Below are 22352 nucleotides of genomic sequence, written 5' to 3'. Positions count from 1 at the left end.
GAGAAGAAGTCTGTGGCCAAGTAAGGTGGAAAACCAAGAGAGACAAAGTTAAAAAGGTTTATTTTCCACAGGACTTGGCAGCACCTTCAGAATACTTTGTGTGGCCTGTGAATCTTCAGGAGAGGCCTAAGGGGTACTGCCTTTCCCAAATGTATTTGACCAAACAATACTCTTTTTTTGCAGAAATATTAACATCTCAAGGTTTCACAGAACACATTTTGGAAACCATTAAGTTAACTGCTACTATAGGAAAGAAAAAAACCCAACAAAACCCAAGTATACATTCCACTTGCAGTCCTCTCTACAATATGGAGAACTTAGGTCCTTTGCTGTCCTTGGTATTACAAAGTATAACACCTCTGCTTCAAAGTGGAAACACCTGCTTACCAAGTGCTTCAGTGGCCTCCCCTGCTCTGGGAATGATTCCAATTTTCAACCATTCCAGGCACACAACAGCCAGTGTCAACACCCACAACAGACAGGCCTATGAGGATGGTTGTTTTTAACAGCTTTTTACGAGGCAGCAAATAAGATCAGGAACAAGAGAAGGCAGGAGACACCAAAGAGAATCCAAGGTTTGATTTGGTTGACATGAGAGGCAGTAGAGAGACTACTGTGTGGTGAACACCATCGGTTTGCAGGGGCCACTGTCCTCAGAGCAGCCTCCAGACACTTGGGCAGCCTCACGTTTCCCACTCAGCTGGCAGAGGTTTGGGGCAAGTCAGACTGGAGAGCAACTGAGAGAGAAGCATTGTGAGAACAGACGTCCTGGGCAAGGCCACCCCTGGGCAGCCGTCTGCCTTCTCCCTGGAGTTAACATGCTCCTGATAAGGAATGCAAGGGTTGGCCCTTTCCCCATAAAACCTGCCAAGCACTCGGGTCGGGGACGTGGTTGTCACCTGAAGATGAGCTGGCATAAAGTGCACCAGTAGAAAAGTGGGCTCTCCACTGGGCATGTGGCCAACACAGCCGAGGGACTCCCAGGTGTTGCTTTTCTATTTAGCTCTCTGACTTTGTCCTCAGGGTGTAATGACATGCATGATCTCATCTGATTCTTCTCACTCACCAGCTTTTTGTAGACAAAGATACGATTATTAATGCTGTCGGGGCGTCACATGACATCCATCTCCTGAAGATTGACAATCGAGAAGACGAGCTGGTGACTAGGATCAACTCTTGGTGTACACACTTGGTAGACAAGGTGAGTAATGCTAACCCATCCTAGCAGGTGGAAATCTTCCCTAGGTAGTGTGTAGTATTTTCAATAAGGAATGAAGAAATAAAATTAAGGATTGTAGCATTCCACACTGAAGACTTAATGTTGCCAAGAGATTTTAAAACACATGTGCTTCATCATTTCTCTAACTCCTACCTCAAATATGTAGAGATCAGCAGAACCCAGGGAGGCTCTGCAGTCAATGAGGGATTACACGGATCCCAAGAACTATCTTCCTTTCCCTCAACCTGGGCTTGGTAGCAGATGTTAACCAGGCATCTGATTTAAGGACGGTGGGCTTTGTTCTCGCCCCCCAGATTCACAGGGATGAGACCACGAGGAACCGCGAGCGAGTAAAGGAGATCAGTCAATACGTCGACCACATGCAGAGTGAACTAGACAACCTGGAGTACGGCGACATCCTAGACTAGGTGCGTGTTGGTCCCAAGGTCCCTTTCAAAACACAGCACCAGGCTCAAGCAGGAGGAGGAAGTGGACACACTTCAATGACAGCCTCAGGAGACAGTTACTGGGAATTTCTCAACCCACGACTCCCCTAACACCCTCTTTCCCCACCCCTGGAAAAACTTACAAATGTAGAGAAAAATAAAGGACCCATGTCACCTTTCCCCTATTCTTTAAAAAAAAAAAATCAAAATTCATGTTCATGTATAAACAGGAGAAAGATCAAGATGAACAGCAGGTCCTTGGCCAGTCTACAACAGCAACTCCCGAGGGGGCTGGCAGTCAACTAGACTCTGGGCTGTGGCATAACGTCAGACGTGTGCCAGCGCCATTTCCTCTGAGGTGTGTGTCAGAGAGGGCAGCAGCTGGAGGCGAAGGAAGGTCGGCTCTCCTCGAGAGGAGCAGGGACGCAGGAGAGGCCGCGGCTCCCATCACAGTGCTGGGGTCTGGGCCCGCCCACTGAGGCAGAAGGCACGGCTCCCTTTGCCTGAGAGCTTGGCCGAAGGGACCTGAGGACCCTCCAGAAGCGAAGAGTGTAGGTTGGGCATCCCAGCTCCATGTCACCACTGCAGCCTAGGCTTCATCTGTGACAGTGCCTCCTCAGAGTGACATCAAGGGGTTCAGGGCTAGTATGTGGGAAGCGTGGAAGCAACTGGCACGTGGTCAGTGCTCCGTGAACAGGGGTGAGGCCATTTTGTTACTCAGGTGTGCATGGACACAGGGCTCAGGAGGCCTTCACTCTCCCCACTGTCCTCTCACCAGACCTGGCACCAGGAAGCAATGCCTGCCACCGTGGAAGCGGCCGTGTCGGGGGGACTCTCAGGACTCCCATGTGGAAGGTGAATGGACACACGCGCATCAGGTGACTGCCAAGCCTGTTAGGGTGTTTAACCCAGAAACAACTTTCTATTTTCTACTTTCAAGAGCAAATCATTTTTTCTAGAATAGTAGGAACAAAATAGAAACCACCAGCTTAGACCAGGAAGGACTCACTTTCAAAAGATTTTTTGATTAAAATCCAGCAAAAAAAAAAAAAAAAAAAAGCCTTCAGGCTGAAGGCTGAAGAACACAAATGGAGTTATCTGTGGATGACATGACTGCTTCCCCAGCGTGAGGTTCCCAACCACGGGCAGCAGATATAAAACGTGCCATGGGAGAGACGCTGCTTAACCTTGATGCAACCCAGACAAAACAAGAAGAACGGAAAAGCACAGAGGAGCTCATGGAAACAGGGCTCAACACGTTTCCAGAGTGGAGAAATATTTAATAAAATCAGGGTCAAGAGAAAGTCACTTGTACACCTCATCTCCTTCGCTGCCTTGGACTTAGGCTGACCTCTGGACAGAGCACTGTGGCTCGGGGCTATCTCTCGGTGATGCTGAGCGAGGCCGACCTCTGAAGGACAGAAGAGCCCCACAGGTGAGGGGAACCTCACAGGCCAGAGGAGCCCCCCAGGTCAGGAGAGCCTCGCAGATGGGGGGAGCCCCGCATGTCAGGGGAGCCCCGCATGCTGGGGGAGCCCCACGCCAGGGGAGCCCCGCAGGTCAGGAGGGCCCCGCAGGCCGGAGGAGCTGTGGCTGTACAGGTCCGTCCTGCAGGGCAGGTGCTGCCTCACTCCTGCAGGAGCTTGTGCTTAACCGTGGTGCTCTCAGAGCAGAGGTGGACGAAGAGGGCCCCGGCGGCGGTTCGAGCCCGCAGCTCCTGCAGCTCGTAGTCATGGGCCCATTCAATGTTGCCCCATTTCTGGATCTGAAGGGAGGACAAGACAAGCTGCTGGGCGAGTAGCTGGTGCCTGGCTGCCTGCTGGCCAGAGCCACATCCACCCCAATAGTTGATCTGAGGGCCATAGCCTCAGATCTTGCCAAGACACGTGAGACATGCATGGAGGGGAGGCAGCAGGTAAGAACACTCAGGTGGCCAGAGCAGGCACCCGTGCTCTTGGGGCACGGATGGTCTGGGAAAAGAGCAGTCCAGGCCCACGGCCAGTGGCTGCCCACTGCTGGGCAGGCTGGCCCCAGAACCATCCGTGGGACTGCTCTGTGGAGGCATGAGCTGTGTGCCCTCACTTCTCCCACACTTCATCCTACTAGGAAGCCAGCATGAGGCAGCCTCTAGACTGTCATCCTCTATGAGCTGCCTCGCCATGATGGGCTGCGAGTGCCCCCAGTCTCCCTGGGGGTGGAATGGATAAATCAAGCAAGGCCTCACAGTGGCTTCAGTTCTGCCTCCTGGGGAAGTTGCAGTACTACAGAGGCCTCTGCTCTGCATGCTGGGGCAGGCTGCAGATTCTCTCCAGGGCTCTAAAAGCAAGAGGGAGGAGCCCCAGAAACATAGTGCAGCTGTCCAGACATTAGTGCAACTCCAACCCAACCCTGCTGGCTCCTCCCTGGCCTGGCTGCTCCAGCCGGTCGAGGAGCTCAGCATCTGCCCCACCTCACAAGCTATCTGCATTGCTGGGTTGCCCAGTCTCAATGGGGACATCTGTAATATGTCATCTGAAGAGCATTTTGTACTTTCATTTTATACCATCACATACACAATCTAGGTTATTCCTCTGTCATGGAGGATCAACAGAGAATGATGGTCTGGCTTGGGTGCCGCAGTCAAAAGCTGAGCCTAAACCCGAAGCCAGGTTTCTTGGGTCCCCACCAGGCCCTCAAGTCACCCCCTTCCCATGTAATTGGTTCCGATATCCAAAAGTAGCTAGCCACCTCTGCTGAACAGAAACAGTTTTTCCCCTGGTATTTTTCTGAGCAGAAGACTACATGGACTTGGGAAATGCTGACATTACAAATAGGTTTTTATCATACTAGGAGCCAACTCATAATAGCAATTAACCTTCTGAGGTTGGAGGAACAAGAACAACAACAATAAGACTACAAAGACTGCCATAATTTTCAGAGTTAAAAAATTTAAATGAGAGTTAGCAAAACCCTAATTCTGAGCCACCTAAATCAAAACTCTGTACAGACAGCAGCTACCCCTCTGCCAGCCAGATACAATGTGAGGGTATGAAGGCTTGGCCAACTTAGGAGCACAAATGGAGTCAGTCTTCTCAACAGGACCTGCTCTGCAGGGCGTATCAAGCCCAAATGGTCTTTAGCTATCCATGAACCTCCATATTCAGAGCAGGGGCTAAAGGTCTTGGCCCTAGAGTCACCCAGACCTGGCTTCAAACCCAGGCTGGAACATTTTCTGGAAATGCAACCTTGTGCCATAGTTTCCTCCTGTGTAAAATGGGAATAACCACAGCCCCCACCTGACCTGGCTGTTGAGAAGAGGAGGTGAGGCAGTGTGGGGACTGCCAAGCACAGCAGCGGCATTTGCTATTTTTTTAAAATTATTACTACTTGACAATACTTTTATTGGTCCTTAGTTTTGGTTTCTGTATGTACACAAAAGAAATAAAAGCCAAGTGCATACAAAAATATTTCAGGTGGGTTAGCCACCCCTCCCCAAGTTAGCCTGAATCAGGAACAGGTAAGGCGGGACCTGAAGTGCCACTCCTCACCTGGTACTCCTCCTCCAGGCGTGACAGCAGCACAGCCTGCTCCACCATCAGGTGCAGGTCAATCAGGCCCAAGGTCAGCACCATGGACTTGAGCTGGGTCACTATAAACTCAATCCCTGTGGGGACATAAGCCAAGTCAGGGTAGCTGCTATAGCCTGCTCTTGTGAGTCCCTGCAGCCCTAGCAGAGGACAGGAGTGACCAGTGCAAAGGGCTGGGAGGGGGAGAACGTCCCAGGGCCCCCCTAGCATTTGGCCCACTCTTCTGAGAGAGCATTCTGGTTTTCCTTGGGGGTGATCCTCCTTGCTCTTACCCAGTGGACATATGACCTGAACCTGCCAATCACAGCACCCCCCCTGCACCCCACTGAGTGATTGCTTGACAGATGGGCATGTGACTGGAGCCAGGCCGATGAGATTGGAACTTGAAACTTCTGCTGGAGAGGCAAAACCCAGCTTTCCGCTGGAAGGGTGTGGGCCTGGAGTGCTGACTGAAGCATCAGAGCCAGCCAGCCTCAGGCTCACAGCAGCCCTACAGCTCGGAGTGCCTGGGGAAGGGCATGTACAGGCTTCAGATGCTGATGGGCATCACACCCACCCCTGCACCCCAGGAAACTTACAGACCTTGTAGGGCCCACATGTTGTAAGATGCCAGGTGGTTGACGAGCACCTCTCGAGTCTTGGCCGGGATGCTGGGTCCCATTATGCTGGTGGAGGAGCCGATCTCCACACTGTATCTGAAAGGAAAAGGCATGTCCCTGTCGAGCTGTGGCCCAAGAGCAGCACAGCTTTTAACCTGAAGCAAAGACCTAAACATCTGAGCACATGTGTGCCCCTTCGGGGCACGTGGCCAAGGAGCTAGACTCGAGGACTCCAGCAGCAACTGCCACTGTGGTTAGTGGCCTCCTGACCTGACCCCAAGAGCAAACCCAGAGGACCAAGAAATAGCCTTGAATGAAGGCATGATTGATGGGTCAGATGAGCAGGGGCTCAGTCACACGCAACTGCCTGAAATGCTAATTCATTTGCCTTGGAACCTCCAGAAGTCTGGGCTACACGCTTTTTAAACCTCTCTAAAAAGTTTTTCACATTTGAGGGCGTGAAAGATTTCTTTTAAAGACTGTTTACCTTAAAAGGATGTTTGTATATGTCCTTTATCATACAATCATTTTTTTCAAACATTTATCAAGCTTCTATAATAAACAAGGCATTGTTTTTGGTCTGTCATCTATGGGACATGAGCTTCTTCAAGAGAAGATACATTTTCAAGAATAATAACTATATAAAACAGAAAAAAACAGAGTAAAAACAATTTTTTTTGTAATTTTTTTCCATATCACTGATGTTTTCTATTGTTTTAAAAATATTCTTGCTAAAATTTCTAATAATACAAAATTGACGATGGGAAATGGCTAGGTTTTTGTGTAAACTATTAAGGAGGGGATATCTCAATTGCCACAAAACCTTGACGACTCTGTACCACAGCAAAGATCTCCAAGCACCTAAGTTATTGTTATATTTCATTAGATTCCAAAATGACATTGTATCGTCATATTTCTCACACAGTATTGTTATCTGATCCTTCAGAAAACTGGCTTTGCCTTTTCCTTTAAATCCCAAGGATGCCTGGCACGTTGTGAGCACTCGGGCAACACGTGGCAAATCAGTGGGGCAGATTGACACCAGCACTTTTGTGAAAAGTGCTGTACCAAGAAATATACTCTGTAAGCTTATGAATACTATGGTCAAGGTAGTGCCATGAAAGCCAGTCCTTCCAAATTTCCCTTGAGATGAAATGAAACTGAATTGACTTTGCCACCGTATCAACAGTCTGTTCAATTTTGCACTCAACAGTCTTCCTATTAAGGAAAAATACTGGACATCATCAGCTCCCAGAAACCACAGACCACAGGCGTCACCCACAGTTCTGCAGGAGGCGATCCACACTTCCCCATGTACACGTGTATCATACACAGTTTTGTGATTTTCTTTTAATCGTACAGTAATTGAGATGAAGATAAAAGTAACTGCCAAAATCTGAGCATTTATTGTGTGCTAAGCAGGATGCTAAGCACTTTACATTTCATTTCATTTCATTAACTCCTGCCAACACCCTAAGAGACAAGGAAACTGGAGCTCAGAGAGATCTACTCATTAGTTGAAAGTCACACAGCTTGATAGTGGCAGGACTGGGACTCAAACCAACACTGCTGCTCTGACCCACTGGAAGAAGGTGCCTGGGGACTCTGGTGCTTCACTGAGGATGCAGAGCTGCCCCTACTCAGTGTGCATCACAATATCAGGTGCTCAGTGCACAGCAGCTGAAATGAATTTGAGGACATTTTTTTCAAGGTGACCCAATCCCTGAACATCTGAGGAAAGTGGAATCCCAAGGGTGCTCTGAAATCAGAAAGCCGACATAGCTAAGAGCTTTGATTGTGCAGTGTGGCCACCTGACCCCAAGACCCTGCCCAACGCTGGTACCCAGTCAGTGTTTTCTGCAGGGCTCACATCTTACCTTTTCTCGGCCCATTCTATGATTGGATCCCACTCATTCTTTTGAAGTTCCACTAATGTCTCTGGCTCTTCCACCCTGTAGCTAATTCATTGTAAAAATCACCTTCATTAATAAAAAAGTACACAATTCCTTTATTCAGTGATAGAAAAGGAAAAACAAAGGGCAACAGCAAAAACTTCACCACCACCATTCCAGTCCCAGGGGTCTTTCCCTAAAGCAGTGGGTCTCACAGCGTGGCCCTAGTGCATCAGCATCAGCATCACCTAGGAACTTCTTGGACATGCGCATTCACAGGCTGCATCCCACATCTGTAGAAACAGAACCTCTGGAGGTGGGACCCAGCAATCTATATCGTAACAGGTCCTCCAGGGGATTCTAACATAAGCTTGAGTTTGAGAACCAGTGCCCTAAGTATCCCCAAATATTCGACAGGCCCAAGCCTGCAGCACTATATGTTACAGCCATTCTAAAGCAGATCCAGTCTGTTAGCTGCAACCCCTGAGCCACACCCACTTGATCCTCAGATGCTGAACGTGAATGCTGAGCCCCTACCCTCAGCCCCTCCAAGAGGCGATGCCCCTGGCCACAGGCCAGATTGCCTGCTTATACCCACCTCCTGGCTACAAGCTATGGATGCAGCTGCTGGCACAGACACCTCACCCGAGGGGACCAAGCTAGAGGCCAGGCGGTGCCGCTTATTTTGGCCAAGAGACACAGACGAATCAGTTGAGCGGGAGCTGAGCTGCAAGGTCTCATGAGATGGGAACCCAAGTGGGCACCGTGGAAAGCCACAGTCTCATGGAGGCAGAGTGGGGAGAGAGGTCACAGTGTGCAGGAAAAGCTGCGCTGCCGCGAGGAGCAGATAAGCAGACAGACCTTCCTCCCTGACACTCAGCTCTGGCATCTCATCTTCCAACACCCATCCCGGTGGCCCAGCTGTCCCTCATTTCCTGTCAGGATCCCTGCATAGTTTTTGAGAAACCCCCTTTTGCCTGACCTAGGTTGAATGGATTTCGTTCCCTATAATCAAGTGACCCCTAACAAATGGAGTGAGCTTTCCTACTAGCTGTGGGCCACCCGCTCCCGTCAGCGCTGATTTCCTGTGTCATGGGGAGATGACTAAGGATTCTGGAGCACTCAGGCCAGCAGGCTTGGTGCTGCTCAACCACTTCAGTTGTTTCTTCAACTTTCCTTCCGTATCACTGACCACTTAGCCAAAAACACAGAACAAGAGGAGACTGCTGAACTGGAGGAGGCATCTCCTGAATACCCACGTCTGTAGGGACATGATGCCTACATGAGAACTTGCCTGTGGGCAGGAGTCCAGGGTCATGGGCCCCACCCAGGACCAGCAAGTGACCCCTGTGGTCCTGGTACCTGCAAGAGCTATATACACACCCCCTCATCCCACCCCAGCCCAAGGGGCCACTGCTGGGCTGGAGAAGAGGAGTCTCCCCCAGTGAGCTACAGAGCAGCCAAGTGCCCACGTCAAGGAGGCCGCCCTCCCTGTCCTATGTGGTAACAGAAAGGGTCTGCCTCTTCTTCCACTGAAAACCGTCTGGGCAAATGAGGCAAAACAGCCCCAGGGACTCGCTCAATCCAAGGGGAATGCCTATCTAATTGTCAATTACCAGATGGTGTCTGTGTCCAGAAACTTCACAGCTGCCCGGATCAGCTGATCCTTGTTTCTCTGGGTTGGGTTGTCCAAGGATGTGTTGCACAGTGTGGTCTGAATCAAAGGCAGAAAGCACCTGTCACCACCTGCTGGGCTCAGGCAAAAGCCCTGCTCTCCTGAGGACACTGCATCCGACACACAGCTACAGGGCGAGAACTGGACAGCACCACCCCAAACAAAGCTCTCGACCCGAGATGCCTTGACACCACAGCAGCAGCACAGCTCCTGAGAGCACGCTGTAGTCAGGCTCTGTGCTAAATGCTTCGTGTGAATGTTCACGGGACCCAGAGGAGCCTCATAGTGGCCCTCGCATTAGTGAACTTCCCCAAGGTTGCATGTTCTTTACTATCAGGCTCTAATGTATTTAATTTAATCCTCACACCAACCCTTTGCTGTACGTACTATTATTAAATCCATTTGAGAGATGTGGAAACTGAGGCCCAGAGAGGTTAAGTACGTCATCAAACACAGCAAATAGGACACGTATCAGTAATGGCAGTCAAATCTGACTGAAAACTTCACCAACTGGCCCCCTTAACGCCTAACAACACAAGGAAACGAACCATGCAATCTGGGATCAAGATTATTTTTCCAGATTTACCTTGTCAATAATAGGTTGCTTAGGTTACTCTAACTATTAGCTTATAGCCCTAATTACCCTAATGTCATCAGATAGTCAAGGAGCAGGCTGGCACCTCGGCAGACCATGATGCTGACAGGAAGCCCAGCTGGGTTTGCAAAGGTTGAGCACAGCAATGACCAGGAAGCCAGTGACCAACTCCTATATCGAATGAGTGCCCACTCTGTGCCAGTAACCACGCTCAGCGCTTTCTATGCAGCATCTCATCCAATCCTGATCACACTCCATGAGCTAGATACTGTTATCAATCACCTTTTATAGATGAGGCACATGGGGCTGAGAAAGGGGCAGCAACTTGCCCAAGGTTGCAGTTTAGAAGCCACAGAAGCTAGACCTTGGGAGTCTGGCTGACCCCACCTGTCCCCAGTCAGCTCTAGTCCCTCATGAGCCCCTCTGTGTGGATGACGGGCTGGCCAAATGGGGGGGTCTTCCTCACTCACCCATCTGCCTCCAGTGGTTCCTACATTCAACCAATATTAACCAAGTGCCAACTAAACTTCCTGCTAGGGGCTATCTAGACACTGGGGACGTGGCCTCTGCCCTCCTGTTGCTTACCAAGCAGTGGAGGAGATAGACAATAAAAGTGCAAACATAATACAGACAATTACAAGTTGTCTAAGTGCTGATGAAACGAATGACCAGCTGCTCTCATAGAAAGTAAGAGAGCTGGGCAGTCAGCGAAGATGACGTCTGTCCTGAGACCAGAGAGAAACAGCCATCCAGCATGGCATTCCAAGCAGAGGGAACTGTAGGTGGCCAGGCCAGCAGGGAAAGAGTTTGGCACGTTCAGTGACTGAGAGGAGGTGAGTGTGCCTGGAGCCCAGGCAGAGCCCGGCCTCCGGGGCCTTGTCAGAATTTTGAAAGGAGTCTAAATTTTTGCCAGGTAGACTAGGAAGCCCCTAGCGGGACTCAGGGTGTAGGTTTGCACTGTGAACTTGTTACCAGGTGCATGGTGTAGTACTTGATGGTGTCCTGCTGGGAGTCCCATTCAGTGGCCACTGCGATGGCCAGGGCCTCGCTGGGGACCGTAAAGAGCTTGGCTTGGGGAGTTTTCAGCTTCCTGTGGTCCAGGTTTATCTCAAAGCCACCTTGAAAGATCAAATGAAAAACTCTCAGGGATTGTTAAGTGGAATTGAGTGACCATTCCTATATTTAGCCACTTGAATTGGTGCAGACAAAGACAAGTCTGCGTCCCCTACAGAAACATATTTGACAAAAGCAGGAAGGATAATCTCACCACTGGACCTGCTGAAGATGAAAAATGTTTCCAACCATTCATAAAAAAAAAAAAAAAGAGGCACTCAAAATTTCAGACACTCACCTTCACCCTGTGTGATGCTGACGTTCTGATAAAATCTCTTCCTTTCTGTAAGAGAGATTTTTCAAAAAGGCAGTTTAAAATAATGCCGAGACAGCTCAGGAAGCGACAGGACCAGCTTGTATCATTACTGCTAATGCTGATTGATTGGCTTGATTTTCATATCCCCATTCAAGGTCTGCCCTACTCTACATGGTATAATCAACGGCTTCTGATTAAAGCCGGAGGAGGGAGCATTGGATCTCCCGGGAGGAGGGAGGAACAGAACATGCTGGTCATGCCACCACCGGTCCCCCAGCCCAGGGACAAGTCTGATCAGAAGCAGCACCAGCTGCAGACTGTGTGGCCTGACAGACTTCCCAGCCCCTCCTGCTTTAACATCTGAGCATGCTTCCCCACCCGCCCTACCACCAGTACAGCCCCCATGCCAGCACACCTCGCCTGGAGCTAAAGCCGGTGTCTGAATGGGACAAAGCCAGAGACCCATTTCAGGCAAGATTCTGATGCCTCTAAGAAGAGGTGAGTGGAAAGCCAGTGTGTGCATGCATGTGTGTGTATGTGCGCATGTGCACGCATGTGTGTGTATGTGTGGTGTGCAGGCAGGAAGTAGAGCTCCCAGGAGCATTTCCCACCCCCTCTCTCCAATTAATTAACCTAATTAACCAGCTTGCTTGTGTATTCAACAGCAACTCCAAACATTTCCTTTAGGAAGGGGAAAATCTGTATCCTCTGTTTTCTTTTGAAAATAACTTGAATAAAATCTTATACGAAACCGTAAACATATTTTCCCTGTTCCACCCTGGAGGGATTAAAAACCAAGAGCACTTCATAAGGAATTATGCAGATTCCCTCAACTAATAAAGAACAAACAGGACACATTTTGGAAGCTATAAACTATAACTCAGTCTCTCACATCTGTGACAAACACAAAACCTTCATTCATTCACTCGTTTGTTCATTCTTTCACACGTTCACTGGGTTCCAAAAGCCTTCAGAGACAATAACTGAAGTTACTTATTGAAAATAATGATGCAGCATGTGGAGGAAAAGGAGATTAATTAAATAGTTTGCATTTAATGCTTAAAAAAAACCAACCAAGCTTATATTAAAGTTTCACTAATTCAAACAGACTATGAAAATTCAGAAGAACTTGGTGTGTGTGCGTGGAGGGGGGAAGGTAATGGAGGAGAAAGGGCATCTGGTTGGTTTTACTCCAAACATTATTTTTATGTTTTCTACGTCATATCAGTGTTTCCCATCAGTCTCATTTGTTATCATTAATACTTAAAGACAGATGGACCAGAGCTGCATTCCACAGTTGCATTTACTAAACTAAAGCCCAAATTGTTTTCCCTCAAAAATATCTGTATGTCTACCATGTGCCAGGCACTGTTTTTGGCACTTGGGATACAATAGTGAAGAAAACAGACAAAATCCCTGTCTTTATGGAGTTTAAATTTCTTTTTAAAATGATCAGATATGGCCACCAAGATGATGCTGCCTTACTATGGCACGATTTACCACCTTTGTCTGAAATCATAACACTGATTTTCTCACATATTTGATACCAAAATTGACACAAAATGCACCAACCTACTGCTTTTAAATTTCCCTACTTTACATGCTATCCTAGTCATATTCAAATGGCAAGTTAGACATGGGTCTGGAGGCTTCCTTTCCTCTCTCTGGTCTGGATTGATCACATCTGTTGTGCTTTCCAACACATGGGCTGGGCAACACATATAAAAGCGAGGCCAGGCAGGAAGTTGAGAAGAGCTCTGAGAGCTCTGACCCGACGCTAGGGGAAGGGTCTTCCCATGGTAGCAGGAGACCCATGAGCAGAGAGCACAACATGCCAGTGAACACTCTAGCACACTGCCAGCTCAGGCCTGGCAGACAGGCCCCAGAGACCTGGGGCAGAGGAATGGACTCAGGCCAGAAACTGCTGGCATGGGCTGAACCATCAAAAGCTGCAGGACAGCTAGGCTTCCTGTGAGAGAAGTCTTTTTTCTGCTTCGCTGGCCAGGCCCACCTCTGTATCTGAATAAGAAAAAACTAGAAGGGAGTGTGATAGATGGAGGGGCAGGGAAGGAGCCACCAAAATTGCTCAAAACAGGAGAAAACCATGCAGAAAAGACACAGCAGAAGGGCAAAAGGAGGCCAAGGGCTGCCAGGCCTCAGATGAGAAGGCAGGTGCACATATGGGCACATTTTAGACAGGGGCACTCCTGAGCGATGCTGACACTTAGAGGGGCAAACCTGTCTTCGAACAAACTTTGGTGAGTACTGACCACATTCTAGGATGTGTGATGAGTCTTGGGGATGGGATGTGTGCAAAGCTCATCTCTGCTCTCAAGCCACTTGCTGTCTAGTGGGCAGACAAGACGCTAAACCAGGCTAGCAATGAGGTGACTTCTGTGATGGTGAAGGCAGCTGCAGTGATGGAAACACACTAGGGAAGCCTGACCTCATCCCGGGCTGAAGGAAGACCTCCAAGCAGTTAGATTTAATAGGCAAGCTGAACAAGAGGCAGGAGTTACCAAACTTTATTTTATTGATTGGTTCATTTTTGGAGGGGGTATTGTGGAAATAGTTTCCAGAAGAAGAAACAGCTTACATGAAGGTCCAGGGCTTCAGGAGAGTGCAGTTCTGGAGCACTAGAAAGACAGTCAGAAGGACAAGACTGGCTATCCAGCAGGGAATGGTTAGAGATGCTCAGAGAGGGAAGTGGGGGGTGGGCAGCTCTGGGGGGACTGAGGGACATAGAGGTCTTAGCAAGGAGGGCAAAGGGAGCCAAGTAAGGGGTTCACACAGGTAAGCAAGAACACGATCTGGACAATTAATTTGGTGAAATTTATGTTCCCCAACAATGTCAAAAAGACAGAAGTTCTTCACCTGGGCCCTCAAAGATCATGGGTCACCTAAGAAAAATCATGAGACCACCAGGAACCTGCAAAGCGCCCATATTTTCAGTGAATACAGGGTTAGCTAACATCAATGGGAATACCATCTTTGAAGATGAAAAAAAACCAGCCTAGCTTTGTAGGATAATGGAGAACTAGGGTCTATTTTGAGCATGAATCACTCCCTTTATAGCAGCGGTCCCCAACCGGTTTCATGGAAGACAATTTTTCCATGGACTGGGGGGTGAGGGTAGGGATGGTTTGGGGATGATTCAAGCACATTACATTTATTGTGCGGTCAAACCTCTCTGCTAATGATAATCTGTACTTGCAGCTGCTCCCCAGCACTAGCATCACCGCCTCAGCTCCATCTCAGATCATCAGGCATTAGATTCTCATAAGGAGTGCACAACCTAGATCCCTCGCATGTGCAGTTTACAGTAGGGTTCATGATCCTATGAAAATCTAATGCTGCCCCTGATCTGACAGGAGGCGGAGTTTGTGTGGTGATGCCACTGATGCGGAGTGGCTGTAAATACAGATGAAGCTTTGCACACTTGCCTGCTGCTAACCTCCTGCTGTGCAGCCTGGTTCCTGATAGGCCACAGACCGATATCAATACCCGTCTGCAGCCCGGGGGTTGGGGACTGCGGCTTTATAGAACATCTATGGCAAAAACACACAGTGCTTTTTAAGAGACAATTTTGTGAACTATGTAAAGAAATGGGTTTGTGAAAAAGTGTTGAATTTAAAAAGTTGACCACAAGAAAACAGGCTATACAAGCAGAGAACAACTGCTTGCGTAAAGAGTGCTGAATTGGAAATTAATGTCCTTTGGGTCCCTTTTTCCTGTGAGATTCTTTCAGTCCCCACAAAGAAACAAGCAGTTTTCTGAGTCAGTCACTTCCCCCTACAATCCTCCTGTCCTGGTCTTTATAGACCAGTGAGTGATCATCCTACCAGTCACAATTTCCGGGCTGGCCTTCTCTTTGGAGATTCGAAGAGTTAGGAACTACAACTCCCACAATGCACCAAGAAGAGGAAGTGCTGGTCTCTGAGTGTTCTCAACACCTTTATGTTTTAAAACAGTGCCATCTGGCGGGCCTTAAAGCTGAAGTTCTAACTCGGGGCATCCCTCCATCCTAGCTTAAGGCAGCTCAGACCAACTGTTTTCAGGTTATCAAAATTCTTCAGTCTAAATATATAAAGAACTCTTACAACTTAATAATAAAAAGACAAATAACTCAATTAAAAAATTGCCAAAGGATATGAATAGACATTTTTCAAAGGAATTATAAAAAATGGCCAATAAGCATGTGAAAAGATGCTTGGACATCATTCAACACCAGGGAAATGCAAATCAAAACCACAAGGAAACACCACTTTACATCCTTTAGGATGGCTATAATTTAAAAAACTGTTAACAGGTGTTGGCAGATGTGAAAAAAATGTAACCCTCATACACTGCTGGAAATGTAAAATGGTAAGGCCACCTTGGAAAACAGTCTGGCAGTTCCTCAAAAAGTTAAACAGAGTTACCATTTGACCCAGCAAGTCTACTCTTCGGTATATACTCTAGAGAAATGAAAACATGTCTACGTAAAAACTTGTACACAAATGTTCATAGCAGTATTATTCATAACCAAAGGGTGGAAACAACCCAAGTGTCCATCAATGGGTGAATGGCCAAGTATAATGTGGCACATCCAAACAATGGAATATTATTTGGCAATAAAAAAGAATAGAGTACTGATACAGGATACAACATAGATAAAACTTAAAAACATTATGCTAAATGACAAAGTCAATCCAAAAAGCTCATAGGGAAATCTATGAAGGAAGAAAGTAAAGCAGTGGTTGCCTGGGGCTGGAGGGATGGAAGGGGTAAACGAAGATGTTAGCTAAAGTAAAGGTAAGGATTTCTTTTGGGGGTGATGAAAATGTTCTAAAATTGATTATGGTAATGGTTGCATAACTCTGAATATACTAAAAACTATTATATTTACACTTTGAGTGAATTGTATAGTAAGTAAATTATATCTCAATAAAGCTGTTTTAAAAATTCTTCGGGCCAAATGTGTAAACACACAATTTTCCAAAATGCTCTTGTATCTAGAGCAAGGGTTGGCAAACTTCTTCTATAAAAGGCCAGACAGTAAATATTCTAGGCTTTGCAGGCCACACAATCTCTGTTGCAACTACTCAATTCTGCCACTGTAGTGAAAGCAGCCATAGACAATATGTAAACAAATGAATATGGCTATGTTCCAATAAAACTTTATTTAAAAAAAACAGGTGGCAGGCTGGACTCCTGATCTACAGACTACATAATCTCCTTCGACCCACACCGCTATCCTATGAGGATGAGAGGGCAGCTAATGCCTCAGAGGTGGTAGAGACTCTCAGGTAAATGTCTTGTCCAGGTGACAGATAAACTAAATGGCAAAGACAAGACTTCCAGCCTTAATTTTATTGGGCTTTTGCATTCAGCCAGGTATGTTGTTTCTCCAAAACACCTCCCACTGCAGGCAGTTGACAGAAAAGCTTGTGATAAGCTGGTACAGAACGCGACTGCCACAACAGCCTCAACATAGGTCTCCCTGCTGTACCATCTCCTCCTCTGACAGCTCAGTGGCCCTTTCCCACACGCCTTTTCTCCTCTGGATAACCCTCAATGGCATGGCCATTCCTAAGGGGCCAACTTTAATCAGCTTGCCAATTGAAGTGTTGATTGAGAAGGACCCACTTGGGATTAATATTCCACCACTCCAAACACACACACACAAATCTCACAACTGGTAAGGTCTTTGTAGAGCACACATGGGCCTGATTTGTGTACCTCCCTCTCACTGTGCCTCATACATTCATTCATTCCTATTTTCTTTCACATCTGACTACCTACCATGTGCCAGGTAGGTACTTCCAAGAGCCTAAACTAGTAAATCTGCAACAGAAAGGAAAAGAAGACGGTATAGATCAAGTGCCACCATAATGGAAAGTGAGCATCCACCAATTTAAACTAAACCTTTGCTCTTGCCAACTTGGTTAACTCCTGAATGTGTCCCCTTTGCTTGTGTTACGCCACCCTGGAATGCTCTTCCTTCTTTTTTTTTTAATACGCTCAGGTAGTGGAATGCCTGCCCTCTCTCCCAAGACAAAGAGGGGAGGGCAGGGCCCCCCAGAACCACCTTCCCCTGCTTCCTTCTTTACGGGCCCTTCATGGCCCACCTCCAGGCCCTACACCTGAACTCTGACAGGTGAAACCTCAGCCCCTGCTGCATCCAACTCCCTTCACCATTTGTGTAAAGTTATGGAATTTAACAGCCAGAAGAAGGACCCTCAGAGGCAACCTAGTCTTTCCACTCACAGAGGAAAATGAGGAAGTAGTTTACAAGCCCAAGGTCACACAGTACTTCAGAGCTTTAGCCAGCATCAGATCCCAGATACGTACTCCTGCCACAATGCTAAATTGGGTTTCCTAAAACAGGCAGTGTAAACGGCAAGGTCCCTCATACCTTGCTGCCACCTCTAGACATGTTCTGGATACCCAATATTCTTCCTCCTTCTCACTGAACTCCTACTTATCAATCATGGTTCAGCTTAAATGTCTTTCACCCAAGACCCTTTCTAGACCCTGAACACCCCTAAAATGGGAGTAGGTGCTCCTTTGTGTGTCCCTTATCACGGGATATTATAAGCTACTGTTTACTCAGGATATTATAACCTTTTGTATTTGACAGTGAACATCGCTCAGGTGGTGCCGCGTCTATCATGAACACCACTGTGTCTCCTGCCTCCAGCACAGAAAGACTAATTGAATAGAAGCAGTGTTAATACTCTTCATTCATTGAAGTGACTCACTCCTACTCTTACGTTAATCCAGGGGTGAGGAACCTGCTGCCTTAAGGCCACCTGTGGCCTTCTAGGTCCTAAGTGCGGCCTTTCGACTGAATCCAAATTTTACAGAACAAATCCTTTTATTTGTATTAATACACATACAAATTAATACATTTATATTTTTACTTTATTTTTAAAATGAATGCATTTAAAAATACCAAAGAATAAAATAAATTTAACGAAATAATCCTCCCAGATCGGCCGGCACAATTAGAAACAATAGTAAGCCATGAGGGCTAAATTGATGGCTCATGATTTAGCTCTAACTTCCCCCACCTAACTGGTGCCATACTGCGTGAGGCTGGTTGGCAAGAGTTCACGGGGATCGACTATGCTACTCGGTTATCAGCTTTTGACAATGGTGCGCTGTATTTATGTTTGAAATGGAATCTGTGAATAGTTGCACAGCTTGACAGTATTTTTTAATTCCGTCTTATTAACTGCCCATCATGTCAAAGAAGACCAAGAGAATGCTGAAGGAACAAAACAGTTTTTAATGAGGATTGGGAATTGCAATATTATCTCGTTTCTGCTAAAGATAGGATGATTTGCTCACTTTGTGATACTGCAATATCAACATTAAAGAAATTCAACGCTCATCAGCATTATAACACTCATAAGGACCACAATAGATATATATATTTTTTTTTAATTTAATTAATTTATTTATTTTCTTGAGACAGAGTTACTCTGTCACCCTGGCTAGAGTGCAGTGGCATCATCATAGCTCACTGCAACCTCGAACTCCTGGGCTCAAGCAGGAGCCTGCCTCAGCCTCCCAAGTAGCTGGGACTACAGGGACGTGCCACCATGCCCCGCTAGTTCTTTCTATTTTTAGTAGAGATGGGGTCTTGCTCTTACTCAACCTGGTCTCCAACTCCTGAGCTCAAGTGATCCTCCCTCCTCGGCCTCCCAGAGTGCTAGGATTACAGATGTGAGCCACCTTGCCTGGCCAGGACCACAAATATTTTAAATTAGAGGGAGAGGCACAAAAAGTAATACTATAGAAATTAAAAGATGAAAAACAAAGACAATTCTTTCAAGCAGCAATAAGACCTGGGAATAATGCCACTGGAGCAACTTACAATGTAGCTTATATATTGGGGGGAAAGGGAAGCCATTCAGGGATGTATTAACAGAAATTGTGAAAGAATGCATTGTCAAAGTTGTAGGATGTTTAGACTCTGATAACGTTTCAAAGTACAAACAACTACCTCTTTCACGGAGAACCATAACTGATCCTTCAGCATGAATTAGCCTTCTACTTAACAGAGCAACTTCATGCATTACTTCGAAAGGAAAATACATATTATTCAATTTCTTTGGATGGATCAACTGATACTACCAACTTGGATACTACAGAACATTGAGAACAGGTATCTTCAACAACTTTCAAGATAAATGCCATAAAGTTGGACTGAATTTGGTAAATTTAGTGAGTGTATGTAAAGACAGTGTACCTTCCATGACAGGAAAACATGAAGGGTTTATTGCACAGATAAAAAAAGTATTAACAGATTCAGATGCTTTCATTTCTTTTCATTGTATCTTGCATCGGCAAAATCTCTGTGCTAAAGCTACGATTTTAAGTGACACTTTGCAATAAGTTTTATGTATTGTTAACTATAATCTTGCAAATGCAACACGGCATCCTCAGTTTTATAACTGGCTAAAGTGGAAAGAGGAAGCATTCAGTGTAGATTTGCAATATCATTCTAAAGTGCGTGCGCGTTGGATATCACAGGCACAGGTATTAGCCAAAATTTTTTTTTTTTTTTTTTGAGACAGAGTCTCACTGTGTTGCCTGGGCTAGAGTGCCGTGGCGTCATCCTAGCTCACAGCAACCTCAAATTCCTGGGCTCAAGCGATCCTTCTGCCTCAGCCTCCAGAGTAGCTGGGACTACAGGCATGTGCCACCATGCCCGGCTAATTTTTTCTATATATTTTTAGTTCTCCGATTAATTTCTTTCTATTTTTAGTAGAGACGGGGTCTCGCTCTTGCTCAGGCTGGTCTCGAACTCCTGAGCTCAAACAATCCGCCTGCCTCGGCCTCCCAGAGTGCTAGGATTATAGGCGTGAGCCACCACGCCTGGCCCAAAATTTTATCTTTGTGATAACAGATAGTTAAATCTTATGAAGAACAGAATCAGCAATGTGAATTATTGAAAGAAGATTTCTATAGGAATGCAGCATTTCTGTGTGTTATGTCAAATCAAAACGACTTGAATATTCCTTTGCAAGGTAAAACTAAGCCTATATACGATACGTGGCAAAAAAATCCAAGCATTTTGGAAAAAAGCTATCTTTTTTCAAAACACTTCTTTGAAAGGAAATTTTGGATGAACATTTTCCCCAGTTAGCAAAAGTCATTGATGAGCAGGATGATATATGCAAATCATTTGAAGAATACACAGCTGTTATAGATCTATTAATTGCAAAACACAATGAAAGCTTCACTGACTTTGAGAATCATGACATCGTGACACTCAAATTAGCATTTCAGCCTCACCTAGTTGATATCACCAAGGCACCTAAAGAACCACAGATGGAATTGATTGAGCTCTCAATAGACATTTTAAAGTCATTGTTTGATGCTGAGAAAGATTCAATTGAAATATGGAAAAATACAGTAGAATACCCATGCCTTTGGCAACATGCTCGAAATATGCTTTCTTGCTTTTCAACCACTTACTGCTGGGAACCTACATTCTCCTACCTAGCCCAAATCAAGATGCCCTTAAGGTCACAAATGACTGATACCTGTCTAGAAGATCAATTGAAATTGTGGACCTCCACAATTTCATGCTGCAACCAAATATTCAAATACTTTCCAACAAAAACCAGATAAAACAAAGTCATTAAAAAGGTTAGTTAACTTTAAAATTAACAAATAGTTTTCATTTTTTGAAATTATTAAGTACATAGTAGTTAGACTTTTACAAAATAATGTACATTTTTAAGTATATCTAATTGAAATTTCTTGAATGTGGCCTTATTTGATTACAGCTAAATTAATGCAGCCTTCCAACCTGAAAAGTTTCCCCGCCCCTGTCCTAATCCGCTTTCCAGCAGCAATGAAAGAGCCACTACCTTCTTCTAGGCCTAATCAGAGTCAGAGGTGGAGTAAGGAGGCATGGTGTCAATTCCCATTTAGGAGAGAAGGCGACAGATACCAGGGGTTTTGGTAGGATGGAGGGCCAGAAAACCTACAAAGACCGGGGATGGGGGACTGAAGGCCTGGGTTCTAGGCCCCTACTGTGCCGGGTCTTGTGCTGAGCACTGAGGACACAGAAAGCAGTCATGCCGGCTGGCCTTTGCCCTCCACAAACTTCTCACAGAGTCTGCTCTGTAACCTTGGCAAAGTCCTAATCCAGAGCCCAAACTTCCCCGTTTGAAAACAAGGATGACACCTGCTTTCCTTATTAAAGAGAGGAGAGCCATAACCTTTGAGAAAAGATGCACGGGCCAAATATCAATGACTGTCTCGTGCTGTGATGCGCTGTGTCCACTCGGGTCGTACCTGTCCTTGTCTGGGCTTCAGTTTCTCATCTGCACTAGAACCTGATTGACCTGAATAACCTCATGAGCCTGACACCTGCCTCTGTCACCCCGTCCTGCACAACTGAAGCCTGAAGCCCACCTTAGCCTGGCTCGACCCCCTCGCCAAAAGAGCACGTGTCCTGGCCTCACCTGTTGGGGGCGCGTAGGCCCGGGCCGGGGCCGGGTGGGTTGGCCCGGGCCCCACCGAGGCTATAGGGCCACCAGCGGGCCGGTTCAGGAGGCGGCGCCCGGGGTCCCGCAGTCGGAGGCAGCTTCTCCACATCGCGCCCGAGGGCCTGAAAAGATGCGCGGCGCGAAACCTGGGAGCAGAAAACACAGAACGAAGAGACCCCCAAGGCGCACGCTCGGGCTGTACGGAAATCTCACTGCCTCTGCAGAGCCCTCAGCCTCCCACGGACGCCGCCATCTTCCGCATGACACCAACGGCGCGCCGTCGCTGGAGCGCGCTTCCTGCGCACCACCCCCGTCAATCAGCATCACAAACGCACCTCGCCCCGCCCCCTTCTACACCATGCCTCAGCCAGAAGACTACAAGTCCCAGCGGGCCTCTCGCGCACCCCGCCACGTGTTTTCTCTGCCCGCCAATGGGCGGAAGCGCCGCGTGAGCCTGTTCCCGCCCTCCCGGCTCGCCCGAGCCAATCGGAAGGGGTG

General features: G+C 47.0%; 2 protein-coding genes across 2 annotated transcripts in view; one reads left to right on the top strand and one right to left on the bottom strand.

Annotated features, from left to right (window-relative positions):
• LRRC48 (leucine rich repeat containing 48) overlaps positions 1–1647 on the top strand; it is a 33754-nt gene extending 32107 nt beyond the window's left edge. The window contains exons 11-12 of the mRNA XM_012664986.1: positions 1070–1201; positions 1534–1647. Coding sequence (XP_012520440.1) covers positions 1070–1201; positions 1534–1647 — 246 coding nt within the window. The remainder of the gene's footprint in view (positions 1–1069; positions 1202–1533) is intronic.
• A 1307-nt stretch (positions 1648–2954) lies between these two features.
• On the bottom strand, positions 2955–22138 carry ATPAF2 (ATP synthase mitochondrial F1 complex assembly factor 2). The gene is made up of 8 exons (XM_012664985.1): positions 21831–22138; positions 11344–11388; positions 10965–11110; positions 9339–9436; positions 7708–7788; positions 5814–5926; positions 5193–5308; positions 2955–3430 (listed from the first exon to the last, which is right to left on the bottom strand). Exons 1-8 carry the CDS (start codon positions 21961–21963, stop codon positions 3293–3295), a joined length of 870 nt encoding a protein of 289 aa, XP_012520439.1. The 5' UTR covers positions 21964–22138; the 3' UTR covers positions 2955–3292.
• Between the last annotated feature and the right edge of the window lie 214 nt (positions 22139–22352).

This window comes from Propithecus coquereli, unplaced genomic scaffold (assembly GCF_000956105.1).
Source record: "Propithecus coquereli isolate 6110/MARCELLA unplaced genomic scaffold, Pcoq_1.0 Scaffold946, whole genome shotgun sequence".
Taxonomy (NCBI): Eukaryota; Metazoa; Chordata; class Mammalia; order Primates; family Indriidae; genus Propithecus; species Propithecus coquereli.
Note: the sequence above shows the minus strand (reverse complement) of the source record. Positions and strands in the feature narration are given on the sequence as shown.